Source organism: Gallus gallus, chromosome 1 (genome assembly GCF_016699485.2).
Source record: "Gallus gallus isolate bGalGal1 chromosome 1, bGalGal1.mat.broiler.GRCg7b, whole genome shotgun sequence".
NCBI classification, from domain to species: Eukaryota; Metazoa; Chordata; class Aves; order Galliformes; family Phasianidae; genus Gallus; species Gallus gallus.
In genome coordinates, this window is record NC_052532.1 from 170,045,450 (window position 1) to 170,068,988 (window position 23,539).

The window sequence follows — 23,539 nt, forward strand, 5'->3', positions numbered from 1 at the left end:
GATTGATTCAGAACTCGAACCATTAGTACATATTCTCTGCATGCAGTGCTTTCATGATTTAGATGAACCAACAGTCTCCTACTTCCGTGTTATATTGCTTATCCGTGGTTTGAAATTATATAAGTAAGTGATTAAGAGAGGAAATTCAGTATGTTTATTGTGATGCAAGATAAGATGAAGAAGGAGAGTGCTGAAAATTAGCCTGTTGTCATGAATTCATTCTGGTTGCTGCTGAGCCTTTATGAAGCAGTGCAGAAATGTTTATCTTGTGTATGTGTCCTCTGATTTGAATGCTTATCTGAGAACACATACATTGAGGTTTCTTTCTTTACAGATTCTGGCTGAAGATACTGTCAGACTCAATATTCTGCCAGGTATTTTCCTGTATGTGTTATTTCTAGGCCCATTTATTACTTGGGGATCTAAAAGAGATTGCCTGGTTATATCACCTGGTTGCCTCTTATCTCCGAAAGCCACATAAAGTAATGAAAAGTAATCTCTTTTAATAGAGGAGATCTTTATTACGTACTTGCTGCCCTTTATGTGAGTTGGAAACTATAGGAATTTTAGTGCCTTGGAAATAATGGCTTACGTTTTCTTTAACTAATCTGCATCCATTTTCGTTACGTATCTTTAAATGCTTCTTTGTGGGCTTTAATATTACTAAGCAGCGTCTTCTCATTTCTGCATTCCCTGCTTTTATGTTTGACACAGGGACAACTGTGTCTCCCCTCCCACCGTGCTGCTGGAGCAAATGTAGGCTACAGAGGCATCCAAAACATGGTTCAAACTGATTTTGCAAAAGCCTTGCGTTTTACAGCACGCAGATAGCTTTGCATGTAGAATACAGTAAAACTGACTTGCAGGGAAGATCCTCCACATGGTGCCTTCTTGGGCTCGTGAACTGAGTTTTTATTTCAGCAGCTCCAGCACCAGTAAGCTCCTGTCAGAGGCTGACTGCACTTTTGTTGGAAGATCAGCAGGAAACCATGTGCCCGTGCCATCAGTGTGCCATACAGTCCTTGGTGCCACTCTTGTCCCACGGGTCTCATCACTTCAGACTCCAGCAGCCTCTGTGTGCTTGGCTTTCTCCAGGCCAGCATCCGAAGGGGAGGTGGAAGGGCCTCTGAAAAGCCCTGCATTTGGCTTCCAAGGGCAGAAGGATTGATTTCAATCCACCACTACAATAAGGTTTTTATCAGTACTTGCTTCTGCTTGTGCTAAAAACATGCAGAGGAAAAGAATAAACAGATCCTATATGAATGGTGCTGAAGGAGAAGGATGAGAAGGTAACGAATCCGTGAAGTCAGAATGGACACCTTTGGCTTTGTTGTACCCTGAGCTTGGACCAAGGCTTTTTAATGTCTGAAGTTAAAAAGTTGATATTTTCTGCTTCAGGGAAACGATGCATTTTATTTGGTTCTACAGGACCCTATTTCGTGTCCTATTCAGTCAGAGTCTACAATTAGGCCCCAGAAGAGTGTGTTGGGCCCACTTGTACTTAGCAGTTCAGGCTTTTAGCACTTTCTGAAGAGTGGAAATATAAGTAGTACCTCATTTTTCTAGGTTGCGTTGCGTCCAAAGTCAGGAGTAATCGGAGTTTTGAAGTTGTTTTAGCTGCAATTATCAGCTAGGAATAGACATATGTTGAGTTTCTCCAAGCAGGAGGGAGCAGTTAGCTTCAGCATGTCGGCTCTGGTGTGTAGTTGACCACTGTCATCAGCACTGTGTTATATAGAAGGAGCTGATTACACAACATATAGACACTAATCCGTTTCTCTAGAAGAGTGCAGTGTCCTCCCCTCAGGAAATGAATCAGACTTCATAAACAAATCTCTTCCCACTGGCTTCTGCAACTGCCAGGAAACGAATGGGAATAGACGAATCTGTGATAATGCTTCCAGAATACCAGCTAGTAAATGTTTCTGCTAGACTTGAAAGGATCATAAGCTCAGTCCCACATAAACACTTAATGAACTAAGTCCTTCGGGTTCACGTTCATGTTGGTGTTAGATTTATTTGTAGCCAAAAAAGCAAAAGCACTGAAGAATATGGAGAACTTACTGCAGTGCTTGGAGTCTTGTGGCGGATGAAGGTCTAAAGCATGGACAGACAAGGAACTACTTTGAGCACAATGGGCCATTGCAAGCATGATTTCTCCAGACTAGATGTCTGGGAACATTGCTCTGGGGGACATCTGTGGGGCTGTGATGTTGTTGTTTGGCACCTTCCCTTCTCTGTGTGCTTTCTTTACCATAGTTCCTTGTATGGATGGAGGAGCGTAAGACCAGCGGGAATGTATGAAATCCCACAGCAGCTTGGATCACTACTTATTTAAAATCTTGGATTTGGAGTAGACATTTGAAAGCAGATGTGGGGTTTTTGGTTTAACCAGCAATTCTATGAATACTGGTTGATGTGATCCTTAGGTTTCCAGTCATTTTTTTTTTTTCTCTCAAATACTGCAGCTAGGCCATGTTAGATACCAGGCGATGGGTTATGAATGTACTGATTGTTTAAAAATAAATTGCATGCTGTAATCCCTGGAAATGTATCAAGTTTAACTGAATTCTGAAAGCTCCTCTGTGATTTAGGATGCTTGGACTCTTCCTTTCCCTTCTCCCCAATGGGTTCTTTGGTAGATAAGAGGTGAGCTTGGTGACGATTTCCCTAATAAGTTTTTATTAACAGGAAGCCAAACCAAGAAGTCTCCATCCACAACTGGTTTCATGCACTGCGTCACTTTTGGTCACTGCTTATATTTGTCCTTCTAAAGCTCAGATGACTTAAAAACCCATTTCTGAGGAAGCAGGAATGAACGTATCCATCTGCTTTTTACGGGATGTAAACATGCCTGAAGGAATGGCCCACGGTCTGCAAACTTTGGGATGAGAAGCAGGAAGTTTGGATAAGCCTAACAAACAGCTTGGTGTACCTCGGCTGCTGTCTGCCGTGGTCTCTCCTTTGACTTGCTCTAAAATTGAGCTTTTGTTCACATGCACTTTTGGACACAGACACTTTTACATGTTTTAAAGAGCCATATCTTTTTAGAAATAAGTAAAATTGTTATTTATCTCAGAATTACAAGAATGTACTTATTAACTATGTAGGCAAAGTGTTTTTCTGTACTGGATGTTGTGGGAGAAGTAACTGAATGACCATAAATAAATCTGGATGTGGAAAAACATGGCATGGGTAGTTTGTGTCCAAGTGTTCTGCGTGCAAGGTAAAAAGTGCAAGGGATGATTTCAGAGAGTGGTGTGTGTGCATGTATTGACACCTCAGATAGATGCTATTCTTCCAGAAATATACTATGTCTGTAGACTCCTGGTTTGTATACCAGCTGTTGTGATACTCTGGAGCATTGTTCTGGCAATGGTCTACACTTCTTGTGCGTTGGGTTTTTTTTTCCACTTGGTTTTTCTATTTATGGCTGCAAGTCACGACTGTATTTAAGTCAGAAATTGTTTATTCAGTTGCTGGCTTACTGGCTTACACCTTTACAGTGACCTCAGGCTAATAAAAACGAAGGAGGAAAAAGAGGAAAATATGGACTACTTTGGCCTATTGTTGTGGTACAGAGTAACAAGAAAGTAGGGCTGTCTTGAGTAGAGTCAGCAAAAACCATGTTGTTCCAACTTTCTAATTCTTCTAGATCAGCACCAATTTGCACGTGACTGTAGATGTAGGGCAGACTTCAACAAGATCAATGTTGTTGCCTCTCCTCAATAATGGCATGAGCCAGCTGGTAGAAACAGACAGCTGAACCTAGGGGCCAGTTGCTGTAATGACTAACTCTCTAATAAATTTAACAGTGCCAGGGTATGTTTTGAGACAGGGGATATCCGTCTGTCTACTCTGCATGCCTGTTGGTACCAGGCACTGTTTGTGCTGTGAGCCAGTTTGCTTGGTGTCAAACCCAAAGCTTGCCTGAGGACGGAATTAGCTTGGACCAGGGACCATTCCCAGTACACAGTCTGGATGTAGTCACTGTTTTCAGTGCCAGGTGGCCTCTCTGCCAGAGTCTTGTACCAGACCTGTATCATTAATTCATCGGGATGCATTTCACAGGTTAAGTCACCCAGATCATGTGGCTGGCCCTGTTGTTGAGGTGTCACATTGCTTATGAGAAATTGGTCCTGTGATTTAAAATAAAAATAAAATTGCTGGTTTAAACAAGATAGAGGCCTTTAAGCAGGTCTATCTGCAAACGTTTCTGCTAACTTGAGGTCTGTAAAAGTAAGTTTGAAAAGCTGGAAATCGAGACCAAAAATAATTTGACATTCTGAAGATGAACCAAATGTCTGGAGGAGGGCAGGTCTTTGGAGGCCTCAGTGCCGAGCAGCCCCAGCAGCATTCCTGTGTGGGACACCAGCCAGTGACCTGAGGGGCTGCTGCCAGGGCTGGAGTAAAGGGATGGCACCCACAGCCTCTGCAGTCTGGTTCTCTGTTCAGATCTCAGTGGCTACTGCTGCACCTCCAACTGTTGGACCTGCTTACGTCTACTCATGGTGTCTATCAGTAGACTCTACCACCAGTCAAGATAACCTCTCCTTGCTTGTGACTCCCAGAGAAATACGCTTGGCTGGTTTGAGTGGAGCACTGTTTTGTCATGTACTATAGGTCTGGGAGATGGGCCGTGAATTATTCTTTACATGCCAGCTTGTGCCCTTCTTCTGTCATCCTGGGGTGGCACCTCCATGGCTACAGCAGTGGGGCTGCTTAGCAGCCTGCCAGAAGAGCCCAAGCCTAATTCATAGTTAGGGTAACATCCTTCTGGTGTTTCATAGCGGGTAAAAGGTTTTATTCTGTGTGCCAAATGGTAGTAAAGACAAATTTTGGAACGCCATCCACTCCTTTGAAACAAGCATACAGTTAGGGGTTATGTGCTGGAGAAGGAATTCATCATGAAGGTGATGTAGGTGTAGAACAAAACTTAGAGACAGTGGTAAGGAATGCTGGGCTTTTTTTCATCTTTCCTGGAAAGTCATTATAAGTTCCCTCACAATCCAGAAAGGAACCTCTTCTAGCTTGGGCTTCTTGTGTGTTCCATCGTAGGAGCCTTCTGTGTTTATGCCTTTTCCATGAGGTTTCTTGTTTAGTTTTTAATATCATTTCAGTTGTTCTTAGGATGATTTAATGTGAAGTTATCGTCTCGTCTTGGTCATTTGGTAGTAAGGAAATTGTGTTGGATTATTCTGCTTAGCCCTAACAAGACAACTTTGGGGATCTCATCAGTGCTTATAAATATCTCAAGGATGGGAGTCAAATGGATAGGCCCAGGTTCTTTTCAGCATGCCCAGCAACAGAACAAGGAGCAATGGGCGGAAACTGGAACATAGGAAGTTCCATACAAACATGGGAAAAATATTCTTTACTGTAAGGGTAACAGAGCGCTGGAACAGGCTGTCCAAAGAGACTGTGGAGTGTCCTTCTATGGAGATATTCAAAAACTTGCCTGAACGCCTACCTGTGCGACCTGCTCTGTAGGGAACCTGCTTTAGCAGGGGTTTGGTTGGACTGGATGACCTCCAGAACCCTTCCAACCTCTTTGATTCTGTGATTCTTTGAAGGCTGACTTGCCTTTTTAAGATTCAAGATCAGAGAATTAAAAAAGCAAAAAGATTTCCTTATTATCATGTGTACTCTGAAAACCTAGGAAACAGTGGTTTTACTGTAGCTTTTATAACATTTTTCTACAAAAGCTCCTTCTTCCATTGTACCACAAAATTGCACTTTCCCATTCCAGATGCAGACATAAGTCCTGCTCAGCTTCCACTGCATCAAATCTCATGGAAAAAATTTTAGCCAGAGAGGGTGAGGAAGGAGTGGATTTGCAGTCAAATATACTTAAGTTATGAGTAGCTATTAGTTATGCATAAGTAACATGAAAATAAACAGAACAAGATGTCTGACTTGGCTCCCTTTCCTCCCGTGTAGCTAAACTGATAAGATTCCAGAAGTCGCAGATCAGAGAGACATGGCATTGCCATTTGGTAAGGCTATCTATCACCTGAAAAAAAATAGTAAGCAGGTGGGGGCAATTGATTGCTGAAACCGTAAATAGAAATGGAAATTTTCTTTGTGGAGGGAAGAAACGTTCAAGAATGTGAGATTGATTATCTATCCTGCCCAGCAGATAAATTTGATTTTTGTTTAATGGGGAGCATATCCAGTCTTGATGTTATGCTTTCAACTGCTGTTGATGGTAACTGCTGCATCCTTGGTGCATTTTTATAGTAGTTAATTACTGTCATAAGATCTTAGCATTCACAGGTGTTCCATGGAATAGAGCACCTCTTCTGTGAGGACAGGCTGAGAGAGCTGGGGCTGTTCAGCCTGAAGAAGAGAAGGCTGTGAGGTAACCTGAGAGCGGACATTCAGTATCTAAGGAGGGGCTACAGGAAAGAAGAGAGACTCTATAGCAGAGCCTGTGGTGACAGAACAAGAGGAAATGGCTTCAAGCTCAGGGAGGGTAATTTTAGGTTAGTTATAAGGAAAAAATCTTTTACAATGAGGATGGTGAGGCACTGGAACAGGATGCCTAGTGTTGTGGATACCCCATCCCTGGCGGCTTTCGAGGTGAGGCTGGATCAGACCCCGGGCAGCCTGATCTAGCTGTGGTGTCCCCATTCATTGCAGGAGAGTTGGACTAGGTGACCCTCAGAGGTCCCTTCCAACTCTAAGGATTCTATGATTCTGTTCTATGATAGGTAGCTTCTGGATCTCTTGGGAAGAGAATGGCTGGACTAATGGCATCCTACCTGCATGCTCAGGAGATCTCATAGCCTGCCTTGTCCTCCTCGCTGAGTGTTCTTACAGCTGAACTATTGTGGAGTAAAAGTGAATGTCGCGAGGAGAGAGTTTGGAATCTGTATAGTCATGCAGTCCAAGTTAGGATTGGAGGTACAGCAGGGTCTGGGGAGGTTGTGGGATTTCACACAGCCTTCTGGCATTTTGCACTGGTTGGCTTGAGCTGCCATGTTTACTGAGCCTTGCTTATGAGTTTACCTCCTTTATGAGGACAGTGTTACCAGACAGGTGTACTTACATTAGACCTCCACATGTCTGATGTCACTGTGCTTAAATTCTCTTATGAAGCTGGATCCTGGTGTTTCTTTCTCTACCTGTCCAGGATTTAGAAGCATATCAAGTATCTACACTTTTTTAAAAAACAGGCAAGCAGCAAATGTGAGTATTTTGTAAATGCTTCCTAAACAGGGCTAGGTTTAATTCCATGTTGTGTGTTTACTTATTGATAACTAAGCATTTTTTGAATTAAAAATGAAAGATGTTTTATTCGTGAGTCTCAGTCTCAACTTGACTCAGTCTGGGGAGGCAACGAGAGGAAGAACTTGCTAACAGCCAGTGTTGAAACTTGCAACTTTCTGTGAGCCCTGCAGAAGAAGTCATCTGAAGTCATCTGAACTGATGCTTTTTTTCTCTCTGAAAATGTTTGCTTTCAAGTACAAATTTTCAATTGAAAAACAAACAAACAACCTTGGGTTTGAATTCAGATGATAGCCTTAGTTAACCTCCCTTTTTCAAAATATTGCTCAATTTGCTATATGCTTATTTCACGATGTTTCACTTTCTTTGCCTTAGATCCCTTTAAAGCCTCATGGATTTAGTGTCCCAGGTAGCAGTGCAAGAACCTCGCATTTGTGAAGTCCAAGTACATTACATAGAGAAGCCTTCATGTAAGAAATACTTTCCATGTTGCATATTTAGAGGTTACACGTGGGGAAATACTCGGTTGTCGAGTGCAGCTGGAAGGGTTTTTGTTACCACGTCTGTCACCACTAGAATGCTTCATAAATTCCTTCTGGTGTTGGGTTGACCTCATGCAAAAAGCCTTCTTGATGCTCCAGAATCCCAGTAACTGGGGTGTGGGGGAAGCCTTGGGGGTTTGAAGAGTCTGTCTTCAGCCTTCTCTTCAGTTTGAATAAATCTGTTATTTCAGAATACTGTGCTGTTTTGGTTTTCTTGCCTCGAGGTTACCGAAACAGATGCTCGCTGCCATCCTTACTGCAGGCTTTGTGTCATCTGTACTTTTTTAACATGTTTATAACGTACTGCTTATTCTTCCCACTCATGTTACATCTGTAATGCGGCTCCTCTCACCTTGCTCTCCCCTGTTCCTCACCTTCCTGTTTATTCATTCTTTTGGTGGCTCTGTCTTATCAATTTGAAAGTCAAAAAAGGCAGGCCGTCTCCTTTCTGCATGAAGTCTTGGAGCAGTCAGTTGCACATCCTTGGTATTTAACAGCATAAGCAGTAGCAATATTCAGCAGTCATCTGTTATGAAAGTGAAATGGGGCAGCTTGGACTGGAAAAACACTGGCACCTGATACCTGATTTAAACACAACATCAACAACAAAAAAAGGCAAAGGAAAAAAAGAAAAGCACCCTGTGAATTGGTGTTGAGAGAGTATTTGGTGTGTTGAATGTTTCTATCAGCCAGATGTAGCCTTCTGAAAACTTGAATTAACACTGTATCTCCTGAAGTACCCGGTATCTTCTTTTCCACCAGTGATCTACAGTAATTCCCAAGTCATTAATGGGTTTTTATTAAACTTATTTGTTGTTGAAATACATTCAAATGTTCTGAATAACTGAGAGACAGTGAACATGTGATGCCTTTCAGGCAACAGGGAGTGGGCTGGGATGCTGCATGCAATAGAAAACTGGATTTTAAATGAGAAGAGGTGGAGGGAATGGTGATATCCGCTTTTGCCTCATTGTTTCAAAGCCATATTTGACTTGATGAAGAAGGGGACAACAGCTGCTGGAGAGGGTATGTGGGCTACCACTGCAGTTGTGTGGGGCTGCACGCATGCTGAAAGCTTCTATTGCCAGAGAGAGGGGTGACCTTGGCAGTCTGGTAGCTTCTGGTTAAATTACATTTCAGAGAACAGGCGGACTGAAATGCAGAGGGAATATCTGCACTTTTCCTACACACACACACACTTCTGAAGCCTATGTTCTTGGCAACAGCATGAGTGTTCTTAAAAGACCAAGCCTAGCAGGACGCATGAATCACCATCAGCCCTTGTCTAACCAGAGCACTGCAGCAAAGTTCTTGGGGAGAGAAACTGTGTGGCTGAAATGTGCATGAAATTGAAGGGTGCCAGACAAGCAGTCAGTGTGGGATGACTAGGAGAACTGATGGAAGAAAAATGTCTCTAAGATTTTAAGTGATTGATTTAGGAAGGAAAAGAATAATGGACTGACTTTCATGCCAATATATCTTAAACACAAGATACTAGTCAGGACTGGGAAAGCTGGGGTGTAGATCCCTAGTGCTCAATGACTTCTAAGTAGGACGTAGCTGCTATACGATGATCTTTTGTTTGCTTCTGCAGAAATATTTTCCTTTAACCATTTAGAATCATAGAATCAAAGAATTGCTCAGGTTGGGAAAGACCTTAAAGGTCATTGAGTCCAACCACAACCTGACCATACTACCCTAACTCTAACAACCCTCTGCTAAATCATGTCCCTGAGCACCACATCCAAACAGTTTTTAAACACACCCAGGGATGGTGACTCAACCACCTCCCTGGGAGCCTATTCCAGTGCTTAACAACCCTTTCTGTAAAGAAGTGTCTCCTGATATCCAACCTAAATTTACCCTGGTGCAACTTGAGGCCATTTCCCCTCGTCCTGTCTCACCAGTGAGAAGAGACCAACCCCGCTCTCGCTGTAAGCTCCTTTCAGGTATTGGAAGAGAGCAATAAGGTCTCCCCTTAGCCTCCTTTTCCCCAGACTAAACAGCCCCAGTTCCTTCAGTCTCTCCTCATAGGGCACATTCTCCAAGCCCTTCACAAGCCTTGTGGCCCTTCTTTGGACCTGCTCTAGTACCTCCATGTCCTTTCTGTACTGAGGTGCCTAAAACTGAACACAGTTCTTAATCAAACAAAACTATTAAATTCTCCAGCAATAAATAAATAAATAAATAAAATTGGGAAAAGCAGAGACAAACATTGATCTTTTACGTGAGGAAAGTATTTTAAAGATTGCAGTGCAGGGACATTAAAGAAAAGGTGCATTTTTGAAACGATCTGGCTGTTGCACTTCTAGGAGCCTTTGCTAGCTTGCATTTATGTATTTACATTGTGCAGTGCAGATGATGAAAGTGTGTGAACAGTCTATCTGTTCACATCACTGTTCAAGGTCACAATTGTTTTGGGTCTTCCTTATAAACTTACAGGCGCTGTTGATTGGTATTGTTTAGAGGAAGCTGTCCAGCCGATCTGTTTGAGGGGACAGATCCTGCACACAGGACAGCCCTTTCTAACGTCTGAATGATATTCTCCTTCTGCCCCCTCAACTGTAGTAAAAATCGATTACAAAAATGTTTAGCTTCCACTGGTGTCTGAGGAAATTAATAACATACTTCCCCCAAGCTCTCTTGAATTCCCTCCCTCCAGATGCTCAGTAGCTGAGACATCCCCAAATTAAGTAAACTTAAGACTGTTAATGATTTACATTTCTTGGTAACTACTCATGGAGTGTGTGTGTTCCCTCCAAAGCTCCTTTTGTATGTTTGATAAGTATAGAAGAATTCACTCATGTTATGAAATGTGGCAGAGACTGCCTGGACTGTCAGGTTGTTCCACCTGGGTGTCTTCATCACGTCTCAAATGCCAGAACAGAAGAGTGGAAGCAGAAATTGCTTGACACAGCAGAACATGCATAGATTCTGAAACCAAAAGAGCATTTTAGCTTGTGTGGAGCATTTCTCATGGCTTGAGCTAACTGGGTGTATCCTATCAGTCTTTTTGCATGGTGCTTAGCTGTCTGCAGGGGAAGCTGGCCCTCTCCCCCATGCCCTCCCTTAAGAAGCAGTCCTGTCTGACCTGTGAACAGCTGAGCTAGAATTGCAAATCTGATCTAATTTTTCAGGCAGCGCTGAGCCTGCAAGGCAGCAGAATCATGAAAGACTTTTCCCTTATTTACTGCTGTTACCTCTCTCTCGACTCATTTTTTCCCCCAGCAAATGCTTTGAGCTGATTTTATGCTTTAGGATTTACTTGCCCAATGGGTGGTCTCTAGCTGGCTTCCACCTTGTATTACCATTTAAAATCTGGTGTCCTCCATCAAGGTCAGTGATGGCTCACGTCTGCCTCAGTCTGCTGCCATCCTCTGGTTTTGATGGCCCTCAAATAGCCCAAAGTCATTACTTTGCACGCCTTTCTTTTCACAGGCAGTGCCTGTGCTAACTAGTAGTCTCCTACTGGAAGGCAACCTCTCTGAATAAAAACTTGGAAAAAGCTGTGTTCACTTGCATGTAACCCCTCGGCATGTAACTCTAGCCACTGTGAAAATATTTCTTGAGCCAAAGATGTCTGTTGTGTATTTGTCCTGTTGTACACCAAGTTACCCTTTCCTAAAAAGAAATCACACAAATCATCCTCCTGTGCTAGAAGAATAGCCTAGTGTCTCCAGTCTCTACTGTCCTCTATAGGATAGTCCAGTTTGTTAATAGTAGTATCATAGAATCATGTAGTCATTAATGTTGGAAAAGACCTCTAAGGTCATCTAGTCCAACCACCAACCCATGTCCACTAACCATGTCTCTCACTGCCACACCTACATGTTTCTTGAACACCTCCAGGGACAGTGACTCCATCACCTCCCTGGGCATCCTGTGCCAATGCCCAACCACTCTTTCTGAGAAGAAGTTTTTCCTAATATCCAACCTGAACCCCCACTGATACAACCTAAGACCATTACCTCTTGTCCATGGCACTTTCCTGACCATGATATGGATGAGGTGTGCTGCCTGTAATGGTGCTACATGGTTAATGATGCACTGCGTTACTGTAGGCTCTGTGATACACGTTATGAAGTAGTCTGGATTTGTTATAATCTATATATGTCAGCTCTCAGTGTTTTTATGCGGGTTGAAGAATACATATCTGTCTGATTTTGGTCATGTTGGAAAGACAGCTTACTGAAAGTAAGCTTTCTTGTAGGAATCCTGCCTTTATTCAGGATGGGAAAAAGTACATCAACTATCCCATGAAAATGTACAGTTGCTTAGGAGTTAAATCATGAATGAAGATAAAAGTCCTTGCTTTGAAGTGCTCTGACTCAAATCCCTGATTCTGGCAAGTACATAAATATTAATACCTTTATTGTTATCACCATGGCTAGTAGCATGACTTTGTAAGAAAGTATTGCTTTTGAACTTCAAGATATTGCCTTTTATATCAGCTTGAAATAAGATTTAAAAGTGGGGGGCTGCAAAACAAAGGAGCTGATCCTCAGAGCTGATTTTGTCTTGAGACCTCAAATCTGCTTCTCCTGAGATAAGGCCGCTACTTCTCCAATGAATGGCAACAACAATCTGGAGAATGCAAACAGAGACAGCATCTGGACCTGAATTGCAGAGGATTCCTCTTGTAACCCTCTAGAAAAAAAAAAAAAAAAAAAAAAAAAAAAGGAAGGTAAAGTAGTGACAAGGTGCAGAATACAAGGTGCAGTAAGTAGTAAAGTAGTAACAAGATGCAGAGGGGCTTTAATATTTAGTGGTATTGCAACAAACAGGATACTGTCCCTCACTGCAAAGCATTAGTTATTTATGAGGTAGCAATCAGATAACTGAACTGGAGCTGCTGCAGGCTGTATTGATTTGGTGAATGGGTGACAGTCACTTAAGCAGTGGCCTCTTGTCAAAACACCATTCTTCCACATGTCTTTGCAAAGGTGCACTGTAATATGTTGCACCATTTCACAGTTCAAATGATATTATTTTCCACACCCAGGGATGGAGTTGGTCTTGTGCCCTCCCCATGCTTATGTCACAGACTTGCCTTTCTGCTCTCACCTTTACAAAGGACAAAGTGTGACAGGTACCATCAACCTTTTCCCTGGCATATGATTGCCTCTGCCTGTTGCTCTCCTTTGTTATTTTCTTCCCACCATTCTTGCAAGGAACATGTGATTCTAGGATTGCCCCTTGGAGTTGTAGCTGGGGAATCCTCTGCTTCCTGCCAGCCTAACGCAGTCTGGGCCTCTCCACTGCCCAAAATGAGCAGATATGACTGTGTTTGGGGAGATGGGAAGAACCGCAGGAAAATGTAGTAGGTGGGCTGCAGTGTACTGTAGAGAGAATCTGAGGTTGGTAAATATGCATTATTCTTTCATCCATGTTTTGTAAATTTTTAAATAGTGCCCGTTTGAATATATTTAAAAAGAAAAAAGCATGCACATCTGCTGTCAAATACACAAACACTGCTAGGGTATTTAAGGGGGGAAGATGGATAAAGAAAAGAATGGTAATGCTCTTACAATTCATCAGGTTTGTCTGAGTCTGGATTGCTGTATTTGATGCAGAAGACGCCGGTTCAGACGGGATATTGCCTCATTAGAGGGATTGGAAGACAAGTAGGGAGAACACAAGAGCAGCTTTCCCAAGAGGCTGGAAAGATTGATTACATTAAAAAGGAAGCATGTAAGAAATTACAGAACTATACACAACAACTAGCCTATGTAGAACGTAGAGAAACCTCCAGTCTTGTAACACGGGAGCAGGAGGATGTGCCATGAAATCAGCAGTTAACAAGCCTTAAACGTGACAAAATTTGCACGCAAGGAAATTGAATGCTGAAGGGTGAGGAAGTTGTAATGTGGTCGTATGAAAGAAGTGTGTGGGTGTGAAGAAGCGTTGCATGTTTGAAATGGATTCTTTTTTAATAGGAAAACCTCAAGTTTAGAGAGTGATGTTCGGTCTTGCATTACACATTCGAGAAGAGTTTCTATTCACTTGTGTTGATTTCCATCCCTGTGCACAACCCCCATGGGAATGCTGAGGTGACAAACTGCGACTGTCTGCTACAGCCTTGAAATGTCAAATCACCTCTAAGTTACACATACAGGTTTTGGCTTTCTTCACACCTCACAAGGCACTCTTCAGTCTGCATGCAAAGAAAGAATCTGAGAACACCTTCCATGGCACTTTAGGGCTGCAGTCCCTGTGCAGCTGAAAAACAAACACCTAAGGACTAGGTTGGATTTGTATTGCTTTGCCTGGCTCTCTGTCCCTCATTAGAGGCACTAAATCTGCTGGGCTTGCTTCCTTCCTTCTCAAATGAGTACTGAATGCCCCAGCCAAAGTTGTTCTGCTGTTCAGACCAACAGGTTCTGCTGTTCTCCTGATCAGAGCTTCTAGTCTTCTCTGGCAGACCGAAGCAAGTAGGAGCTGGTTTGGTGTAAGGACATCTGTGAGTCAGGCTGCCCTCGGAATGAAGCAGTAATGAGCAGAAGAGCTGAGGGAACACCATCACCCACGAATCAGGGTTCAGATTCAGTGGGAAACTGGATGAACAAGAAATGGGACTGTGCAGAACCTCCTTGTTATCCCAAGGACAGCATTTCCAGAAGCATCTTGGTGTGGAGCAGAGCAGCCAAACACATTCCAAGTAGATGTTTTGCTTTGTTTGGAAGAACAGCGACATGATTGTTCACTGCTATTTGAAAAACAAAGCCCAGCTGTTTTTACATAGGCTGTTCCAGTAAGTCTTCAGCATCTGCAGCCTTGTGTGACCTGCTGATTGTCCTGCTTGTTGGCTGAGGAACTCACCTGTACAGTACAGATAGGAGGCTTTTCTTTGTTGCACAGAAAACAAAACCAAAAGAATAATTAACTGAAAAGAAAGTTCATAGGAAGGGGGTCTTTTGGGTCAGGATATGATCAATACTGTACTCAAAATCAAAAAGAAACCTCATAGAAGCAGATTTTCCCCTACAATTTTATGTTGCATTGACTATACATTAGATACTTATCTTACTGACTTTAAAAAGTATGTCGTCAGTGCTTTTGCATGTTCTGTGCTCTTTGTCTTTTAGTGGCCAGAACCTTATTTCTGGTGTACATATACTAGGATTCTCAAATATCTGCGATGCATAAAATATCCTTCAAGAAAAGGTCGAGTAGTTCAAGATTTAATTTACTCTCACCCATGACTTACACCCAAAGATTATAATGCCAAGAGAGGGCATGATCCTATGAAAGTGGAAATGTGGAATCCTTCCCTGCAGTGAATACATTATTTACTACATGCTGCACTGTATAGTTAACCCAGGGAAATATCTATCTGAAAAATAAATTGTAACCTAAGGCTATGACTGTGAGCCAGGATCTCTTTGTCTTCTTCCATATCCCTTTATTACCTGCAAGCTTTGTTCTTTCATGCTCCCCTCTCTTCTCAGGTCCTTGTGCCATTTGCATGGATGCCATGATACCATTTCTGAGAAGGTGAACAAAGAATAAAACTGAGGGAATGCTTTCTGCCCCATCACGCTGTCATTCACTTTTGTTGTAAATTCCAGCTAGAGACTTCATTTAGTGCTTGGGATCAAATATCAGCCTTCTTCTGTAACCCACGTATGAATATTATTTCTCAGTAATGTATTGCTGGTGGTGTGTATGTTGAAATGGGGGTGTCAAACTTTCACTACATTGACTTAAAAGCGTCTTACTTTGTATCTGTTGAGTTATAATTTTTTTAGTGTAGAGTGAGCTATGCATAAATGACAAAATTGATCGTTAACTCAGTTGACAGCCTATACCAGCTCTGGAATAAAAAAAAGTATTCCCTCCCCTGAACAGATGTTCCTACAGTTTCCTACAGGAAGCAGGCTGATGACCTGGTTGATGGAGTCTTGTTCTTTTGCTTCGCTGGGAATGTGGAGGGGAGCTGGAGGGTTGCTTTCTTGCAAATCGCCAATACACCAGGTGTTTTTAGCGTGGTTCCACTGAGTCACGTATTGCATAGCACGTCTCTGTTCCACTCTAATGAGGATCTTTCTAATAACTACCATTACTTAAGACATTTGAACGTGGGAAGGAGGTGAAAGTAATTGGATTGAAATAATTATAAATTATGCAATGCGGCTGCCTTCAAAAGGTTGTGTGTTTATGCTTCTTGAATGCAATCTAGAATTGATCAGTGCAAGAAGCACTGACACTTCATCTGTTCTGGAAGGAAATTCAGCGAGGTGCACGAGTAAGAAGTATGGAAGTGAATGGGAGTGATGGAAATGATTTTGTTTCCCCTCAAAGGCCTGGAAAGGGAGACTGAGGCACAGGTCTCCATGAGGGAGTTAGTTTTGACACTTTGCTGGGAAGGAGTTTGAGTGTGATATTTAACAGCTTCCAAAGCTGTAGGTTGATGCTCACAGAGAACTTCAACCCTACATTTACCTGCATTTGTGGATAAAATTAGCTTCCCCACAGCATTCATGCAGGAATGTGGTATAATCACTGCACTCCTTCACATGATACATGATTTACAGTGCTTCTGTGGGGCTGCTGAAGGCCTGAGGCAGCTCAGCACCTTGACCCTTGTGCTGGTAACCTGCAGATAACACGGTGTTTTTCTGTAGTTGTGACTTTTGGTCCATTTTGGATCGCTCTTTACTCTCCCACAGTCTCTGCAGTAGAAACTGGTCCCAATCTGATTTTGGTCCAGCAGAATGTAGACTGCTTCCAGGCATATGTGCTTGGGTAACTGGAAAAATCACTGAACTGAGCTGCTCATTGTCCAGAAAACTGAACCAAAAATGGTGGAAACTGTTTCACAACTGAGTAGAAAAACTGCCATGTTGCTATCATTTTTTTCTGAGTAATAAAAATCCACTTCCCCTAAGGTTGTCTCCTATGAAGCTGTGTTTTCTAGTCACTTCTCACAGAATAAAAAAGCCCTCTTTGTAAGCCAAGCTGTGTTAAATAATGAAGTGTCTCTTCCTCTTAAGACCACGTACCACTGATGGTCATAACAGTTTTTTTTCTGACTTGCATATAACCTAACAGAACTTCAAAATTTTCCTTGTTATGCAATATGCATTTGCATTTAGTTTATGGCAGCATAAATTAAATAGGGAAATAGCAAAGCAAGCTTTAAGTTAGAATATTGTGCAAGCAGAGTGTGAAGTTGCAGCTCTTCTTGAAAGTGATTTGAATCTCTTCAAACAAATAAAAATGTGAAAAAATCCCACCTTTTGAGGCATCTGTCTGCTCACTTGGCATACTGGCTTGTGCAGTCTTTCTTTAGACTGGTAGTAGATATACAGCACTTTGTTTGCTGTTTTTCTTCCTAGTGCACCTCAGCTCTGAGCTTCATTCCCAGGCTCTTCCACGGTGCCCTTCCTAAGCAGAGAGGAACTAGCAAAGTGCTTTGCAAGTTCATTAAATGCTGAACTTAATTTACACAACTCTTGTGTAGCTCATTCCCTGTCTCCTCAGAATAGCCTCAAAGTGAGACTATTTATGATCAAAAATTTTATCGAGATATGTACTTCAATTTTTATAGGATCCAGGGTCTTGCTGTGATTCATGGCAGCAAACTGCATGAGCGACTCAGAATGGATGAGGCAAGAGACATTAATGAGGAAGATTGTGATACACAGTAAAGACTTATTGTGACTATTTAGATTTAGTAAGGAGAAAAATCAACAGTAGCAAAAGTCATATCTGTTGCTGATGGTCAAAAATGTCCATGGCTGAACCCCCATGGGTGTTTCTCCACTGCCCTACTCTTTGCACCAGGCTGAAGAGCTGCTTCTGAGGTCCTAAGTGCCTGAATTTTAAGTACTGTCTCTGGCATCATTTTTATATGGCAAGAGGAGAAATGAGAAGTCTGGACTTTTATTGACCTCTATATGACAAATACTGCGTAGGTCACCACCGTAGACATTATGGTAGCGATGAACCTCACCTAAAATGTTCTTTGCTAGCCTGAACATTGTACAATTGAAGCAGCGGGGTTTTATATCACTGGGTCTCTTCAATCAGTGCTTGAAGGCTGAAGGAGTCACCAGCCTCCTTCCCCTGGCAGAGTTGGTGCCTGTGCTACTTCCGTGGGACCCAGCTGCCTCCCTGTGCCATTCACATCCAGGCCTGCTTGCAGCAGTAGTTTGGTTCAGCTCCCTGGCTGTGGTTGAGTTCATCTGATGCTTCTGAGCTTTGTGCCCAAGGATTGCTAGGCTGGTGGCAAAAGGTTGGAGGATTTCAGGTACAACAGGAGGATACTGAACTTTTTGGGAGCTGTCCCAGCTTCCTCTCAAAGGATGAGTCTTACCACTCCTACAGCTTTGTTGTGGGGCACGATGCATACAGAGCAATGAGAGCAGTGTTTACTTAAAAGGTGTTTGTCCTATGGGAAATCTGATGTCTGAATTATTAAATTTACAACAAAGGCTCTTGAAATTCTTGAAATGTACTTACGTAATCACTTGTGAAATAACCTCTCACTAAAACACACCTGAAACAAAGCCAGTTTTTTGAAAGTCTGACTTCTCCCCACTCGTTGTCCTGTTTTCCTGAACCAGAAGTTCTTGCATTACGTATTAGAAACCCAACATGCTGTTTTACCCAGAGGACAGTGAAGAATGATTGTACACCATATCATACTCTTAGCAAGAGTAAAGTTAGCAAACTCATAATGATTTCAGCTTAAATCTTATGTTTGTTCAACAAAACCACTGAAAGTGAGGTAGAACCTGAAACATGCCCTGGTATTGTATGGCTCCTACTGTTCAACGTTGTGTGATAGCCTTCATGGGGACCACGGTGGATGAGCCTCAGAGGAATAATCATGAATTTCCCTGGGATGGTGGTAGAATTCTTTCGGGTTTTGGTTGCTTGGTTTGGTTTGTCTTGATTGTTTTTGTTTTTTTTTGTTTTGTTTTTTTTTGCAGAGGGACATAGGATGAGGATCTATAATATAAACTTCTCCTGGTGCCTGAGATTTTGGCTCTCAGCCATTAAAATTATTTTCTTTTCCCTGAAATAGAGACTGGTTTGGAAATCAGTTTCGATTTTAGTTTTTGTCCTCATACTCTTGCTTGCAAAATTTATCAGAAATGAAACTGTCTGTTACTGATCTCAGCACGTTGGTTCATGAACTGCCCCTAAAGTGAAAGGTCTTTTATTCTTTTATTTTTTATTTTTTTATTCTAGGATTCAGAAAATCCTAGGAATGGCTTGTATCATAACAGACAGGAGCCGGCATCTCTTCATGTCTCTTGCCCATTAAAGTGCCTGAAGAACTTCTGGGGAGATGGGTTGTAATGATGCACTGTCTTTAATGTGACTGTTAAATATCTTTCTTTATCCTACTTCTCATTATAGTGTCTCTCTGTTAGAGGCAGTAAAGGCCTTTCATTCAGGGCCAGGCTGGATGTGGCTCTGGGCAGCCTGGTCTAGCTGTTGGTGATCCTGCACGTAGCAGGGGGTTGAAACTAGATGATCATTGTGGTCCTTTTCAACCCAGGCCGTTCTATGTCTATATGTCTATGTCTGTATGTCTAAAACTGCCAGTGCTGTACTTGGATTTTAAATACTACTATTGTCATGTTTATTTAATGACAGCAGATAAAGAGTTTGCTATTTCCAGTCCAGTTATTTAGTTTCCAGAGAGGCATGGCTTTTCAATAATTCTGAATTGTCCATTATTTTGTACTGAGGAACAGGTGGCATTTTTAATTCTTTTTGTTTCAAGATAAAATTTAAAATATTGAGGTTTGGAAAATGTGCATGCAGAAAACTTCACAGAAGGCAGTAACCATGGATAAAACTAAACTCTTTTCTCATCGTCTGACAATTAAATAGCTGGCTTGGAGTTTTAAAGAGTTTTCCAGAATAGTTCCTTTCTCTGTTTGCAAACTGCTCTGTAATTGTACTAAATCAGCTCTGTGGTTAGCACTGCTGACAGAAGAGGGTGTTTTTATTTTTAACCATGTCATGTTGTTAGCACTGGCAACCTCCACTGCTTTCCAAAGAGCAGGAACTGTAATGGGGCAGGCTTCGGTCTTTGGATAAACCCAGTTCTTTAGAGTGGAATGGAATAGGATGGAATGGAATTGAACGGAATGGAATAGCATAGCATAGCATAGCATAGCATAGCTTTTCAGTTAGAAGGGACCCGTAAAGGTCATATGGTTCAACCCCCCAGCCATGAACAGGGACACCTACAGCTACATCAGGTGCTCAGAGCCCTGTCCAGCCTGACCTTGAGTGTCTACAGGGATAGGGCATCCACCACCTCTCTGGGCAACCTGTGCCACTGCCTCACCACCCTTATTGTAAAAAACCTCTTCCTTGTGACCAAGCAGTATCACCCTTCTTTTTGTTTGAAACCACTTCCCCTTGTCATGTCACAGCCAACCCTGCTAAAGAAAGAGTCGGTTCCCTTCCTTCGTACAGTTTCCCTCAAGGCAACTGGGAGCTTTCTTTTCTCCATGCTGAACAGCCCCAGCTCTCTCAGCCTGTCCTTGTAGGAGAGGTGTTCCATCCCATGGATCATTTTTGTGGCCCTCCTGTGGATGTACTCCAACAGGTCCATGTCCTTCCTATACTGAGGACTCCACATCTGTACACAGTACTCCAGGTGAGGCCTCACAGCTCAGAGCAGAGGGGCAGGATCACCTCCTTTGTCCTGCTGGCCACACTGCTTTGGATGCAGCCCAGGACATGGTTGGCTTTCTAGGCTGCCAGGGCCCATTGCTTGCTCATGTCCATCTTCCCATCCACCAGGTCCTTTTTGACAAGGTTGTATTATATCCTTACCTCCCCCATCTGTTCTGTGGATGGTCGGATTATATCTGCATAGCTTGTCTCATTTAAAAATAAACAATCTCTGTTTTCAAAGCAGTAGAAGAGTATTTATTGTTTTGATAGGTTCTAGAAATCTTTCCAAGCCAATTCACTGGCAACAGAATGAAAGGGCAGTTCATTTCCATGGCGATGCCAACTGAATCACTCCAGAGCAGCTGAAGAATGGATCCTTACCTGGGTGGGTGCTGGTTGCCGTCCAGTAATCGTGCAGCCAGCAAGTACTCTGTAATGCTACATAACCATAAAACTGTTAGTTTTCATTCACACTTGTTTTTTCTCTGCATTCTTTAGAAGCTTCAAAAGTTCGGGGTTTCACATCTGGCGGGTAATACTGTTTCAAGTGCACAAAGATGTGCAGAACTGCAGCTGAAAAAAGATGCTCTCTTCTGAGGGTTTCTCTCACGTTCAGCTGTTGGTTCTTCAGCCTGAGCCTGCTTGGAGAAAAATGCTGATTACCCAGAAGTTAATTAACTGAGGTCAGCTTTTTTTCTTTCAATAGTTCAGCGATCTAAGAGAAGAAGGTTATAAGCCATAAGGATTTTTGTACTTTTGTGTCTGCTTATACATAGATTTTGCAAGTCTTGTAATGCTTAACATAGCTTTTAAATAGTTATTTTAAGGATATGGATAATAATCATCCTTAACGTTAAAATAAATTGGTAACAAGACTTTTTGTTTTTCTTTACTTAAAATGAGTGAGTGGGGAGAGAAGTATTTCTGTAACGAGTGACATGAATGGACTTGCTGATTATGTTCACTTCCAGACACTTCAGATAACATCTTTTCATACTGTTTGTTCTTAGGAATTTTTTTTTTCTCATTTTGCATGAGCAGTGATGGAATAGAAATGTATTTGACGCTGTAACGAAATGAACTCACTGTGTACCTCCAGAAGAAACATGCACTGGTACATGGTAAAAGTAGTTCCACTCTTAGCAAGGAAACTCCATTTTTATTCATTTTTATTTTTATTTTTAAAGTAAGCATTAAACAGCTTTGTTTTTTGTTTCGTTTTTTCTTCCAGCACAACTTGGTTAACAGTCTTAGCTGACGCAGTTGTCAAATTAAGTAGGAAGTCTGCAGTGAGTAGTTTCAAAACAAACAACAAAAACACAAACAAAGCATCCCAAGTATTGCCATTTTTGCAAACAGCATTTATTTTTACTTCTCCTAGCTTTCAGAAGATCTTTTCTTGCACGTAGTCTTTGTTGTTGTTTGGTTTTGTTTTGTTTGAACAAGTTGAATTATCTGTAACACGTGGTACCTTACTAGATTTAGAATCATAGAATGATTTGGGTTGGAAGGGACCTTTAAGATCATGTAGTTCCAACCCCCTGCTATAGGCAGGGACACCTTCCCACTAGACCAGGTTGCTCGAAGCCCCATCTAGCCTGGTCCTGAATGCTTCTAGGGAGGGGGCATCCACAGCCTTGCTGAACAACCTGTTCCAGTGTCTCACTACCACCCTCACAGTAATGAACTTCTTCGTAATACCTAGTCTAAATCTACTCTCTTCCAGTTTAAAGCCATTTCCCCTCGTTCTGTCACTACATGCCCTTATAGAAAGGTCCTTCCCCATCTTTCCTGTAGGCCCCCTTCAGGTACTAGAAGGCTGCTATAAATTTCCTTTGGAGCTTTCTCTTCTCCAGGCTGAATTTATTATTTGCCAGAACCTTGAAGTGGGAAGGAGAGGCAACCTTATCTCAGCCCAGGAGTTTGGAAACCAGTAGCAATGAACTGGAATGGCCAAAAAAGACAGGTGTCTCACTGAGTATCGGTGCGTATCTTCCAGGCAGTTTCAAACTGATTTATTTCAATTCCTTATGATACATCCCAGTATTTTTTTGTGCATGCAGTGTTCATTCCCACTTCAGCTGTGGAGAACACATTGACATGAGATCATCAATTTGGGAAACAGAGCCTAATCTGCTTCCAGGATTGCAGTGACCTTCTTACCACCTCTTTGGTACTGGGACTAGATAGTCTTTAAGGTCACTTCCACTTCAAGCCATTCTCTGATTTTCTGATGAGCAGGCAGTGCTGGATGTGTCCCAAACCCAGGGCACAGCCACAGAAGGATGGGGAGTTCCCAGCTCTTTGTCCTGGGGTCGGGATGCAGAGTCTGCTCTGACAACAGCCACAGCCATCTAAAGCAAGAAGGGACTGAAGGTTTGGTCCTCTCACTGTTGTCAGTATGATAGCATTGTTACCAGCTGATGAGTTGTACCTGAGCAGGTATTGGTGCTTTTCCTTCACGTCTACTGAAGAACTGCTGATGTGTTTATTTCAGACATGTGTAACATTAATTACTATCGTGTACTCCTCTCCTTAAGCTTTATTTCCATTGTTGTTCATCTGGTGTGTATTTTCGCAATGCTACCACATGCAAACTTTAGGTTTGCTGCTAGAGAATATTCAACAGTGTTTTTTTTAGATCGCTCTTGTATCTACTGTCACATGGTATCTTTGGTGGAGAAAAATAGACATGCTTGGCATGAATGAAAAGGTACTGTGCTGCACTAACAAGATGCTGTCTTGTATAATTAAGTTTTCTGGATAAGGTTAATACATTTAGTGTAAATCTGTAAAGCGTGGAATACAGAATTATATGGAAATTTCACTTGTTAAAACTGGAGATAAGGATTCGAAGAACAGTGAGGCAGGTAGAAATTGGCTGAAATTTGGATGACAGTGAGATGTGCAGGGACGATCAGGAGCTGACTGCTGAGATTAACAGAGGGCTGGCTGCCAGCTTTAGCTAGTGACACTATCACTATGCATATTTTGATGAAATTTGCCGATGACCCAAAGTTGGGGAAGAGTCTCAATAAGAAGCTTTAGAGATTGGACCAGAAGAAGCAAATGATACCGAAGGCTGAAATAATATATATTTAATGACCCAGATTCGACGT

The 23,539-nt window shown here is 42.2% G+C and overlaps 1 protein-coding gene across 2 annotated transcripts in view; it reads left to right on the forward strand.

Moving 5' to 3' along the window:
* WDFY2 (WD repeat and FYVE domain containing 2) overlaps positions 1-23,539 on the forward strand; it is a 65,584-nt gene that overhangs the window by 7,836 nt on the left and 34,209 nt on the right. The window contains exon 2 of one of the 2 annotated variants that reach the window (XM_046943324.1): positions 335-22,404. The exons of the other annotated variant lie outside the window; for it this stretch is intronic. Within the exon in view, the coding sequence (XP_046799280.1) occupies positions 22,370-22,404 (35 nt within the window). The 5' untranslated portion in view covers positions 335-22,369. The remainder of the gene's footprint in view (positions 1-334; positions 22,405-23,539) is intronic. 2 annotated transcript variants of the gene reach the window in all.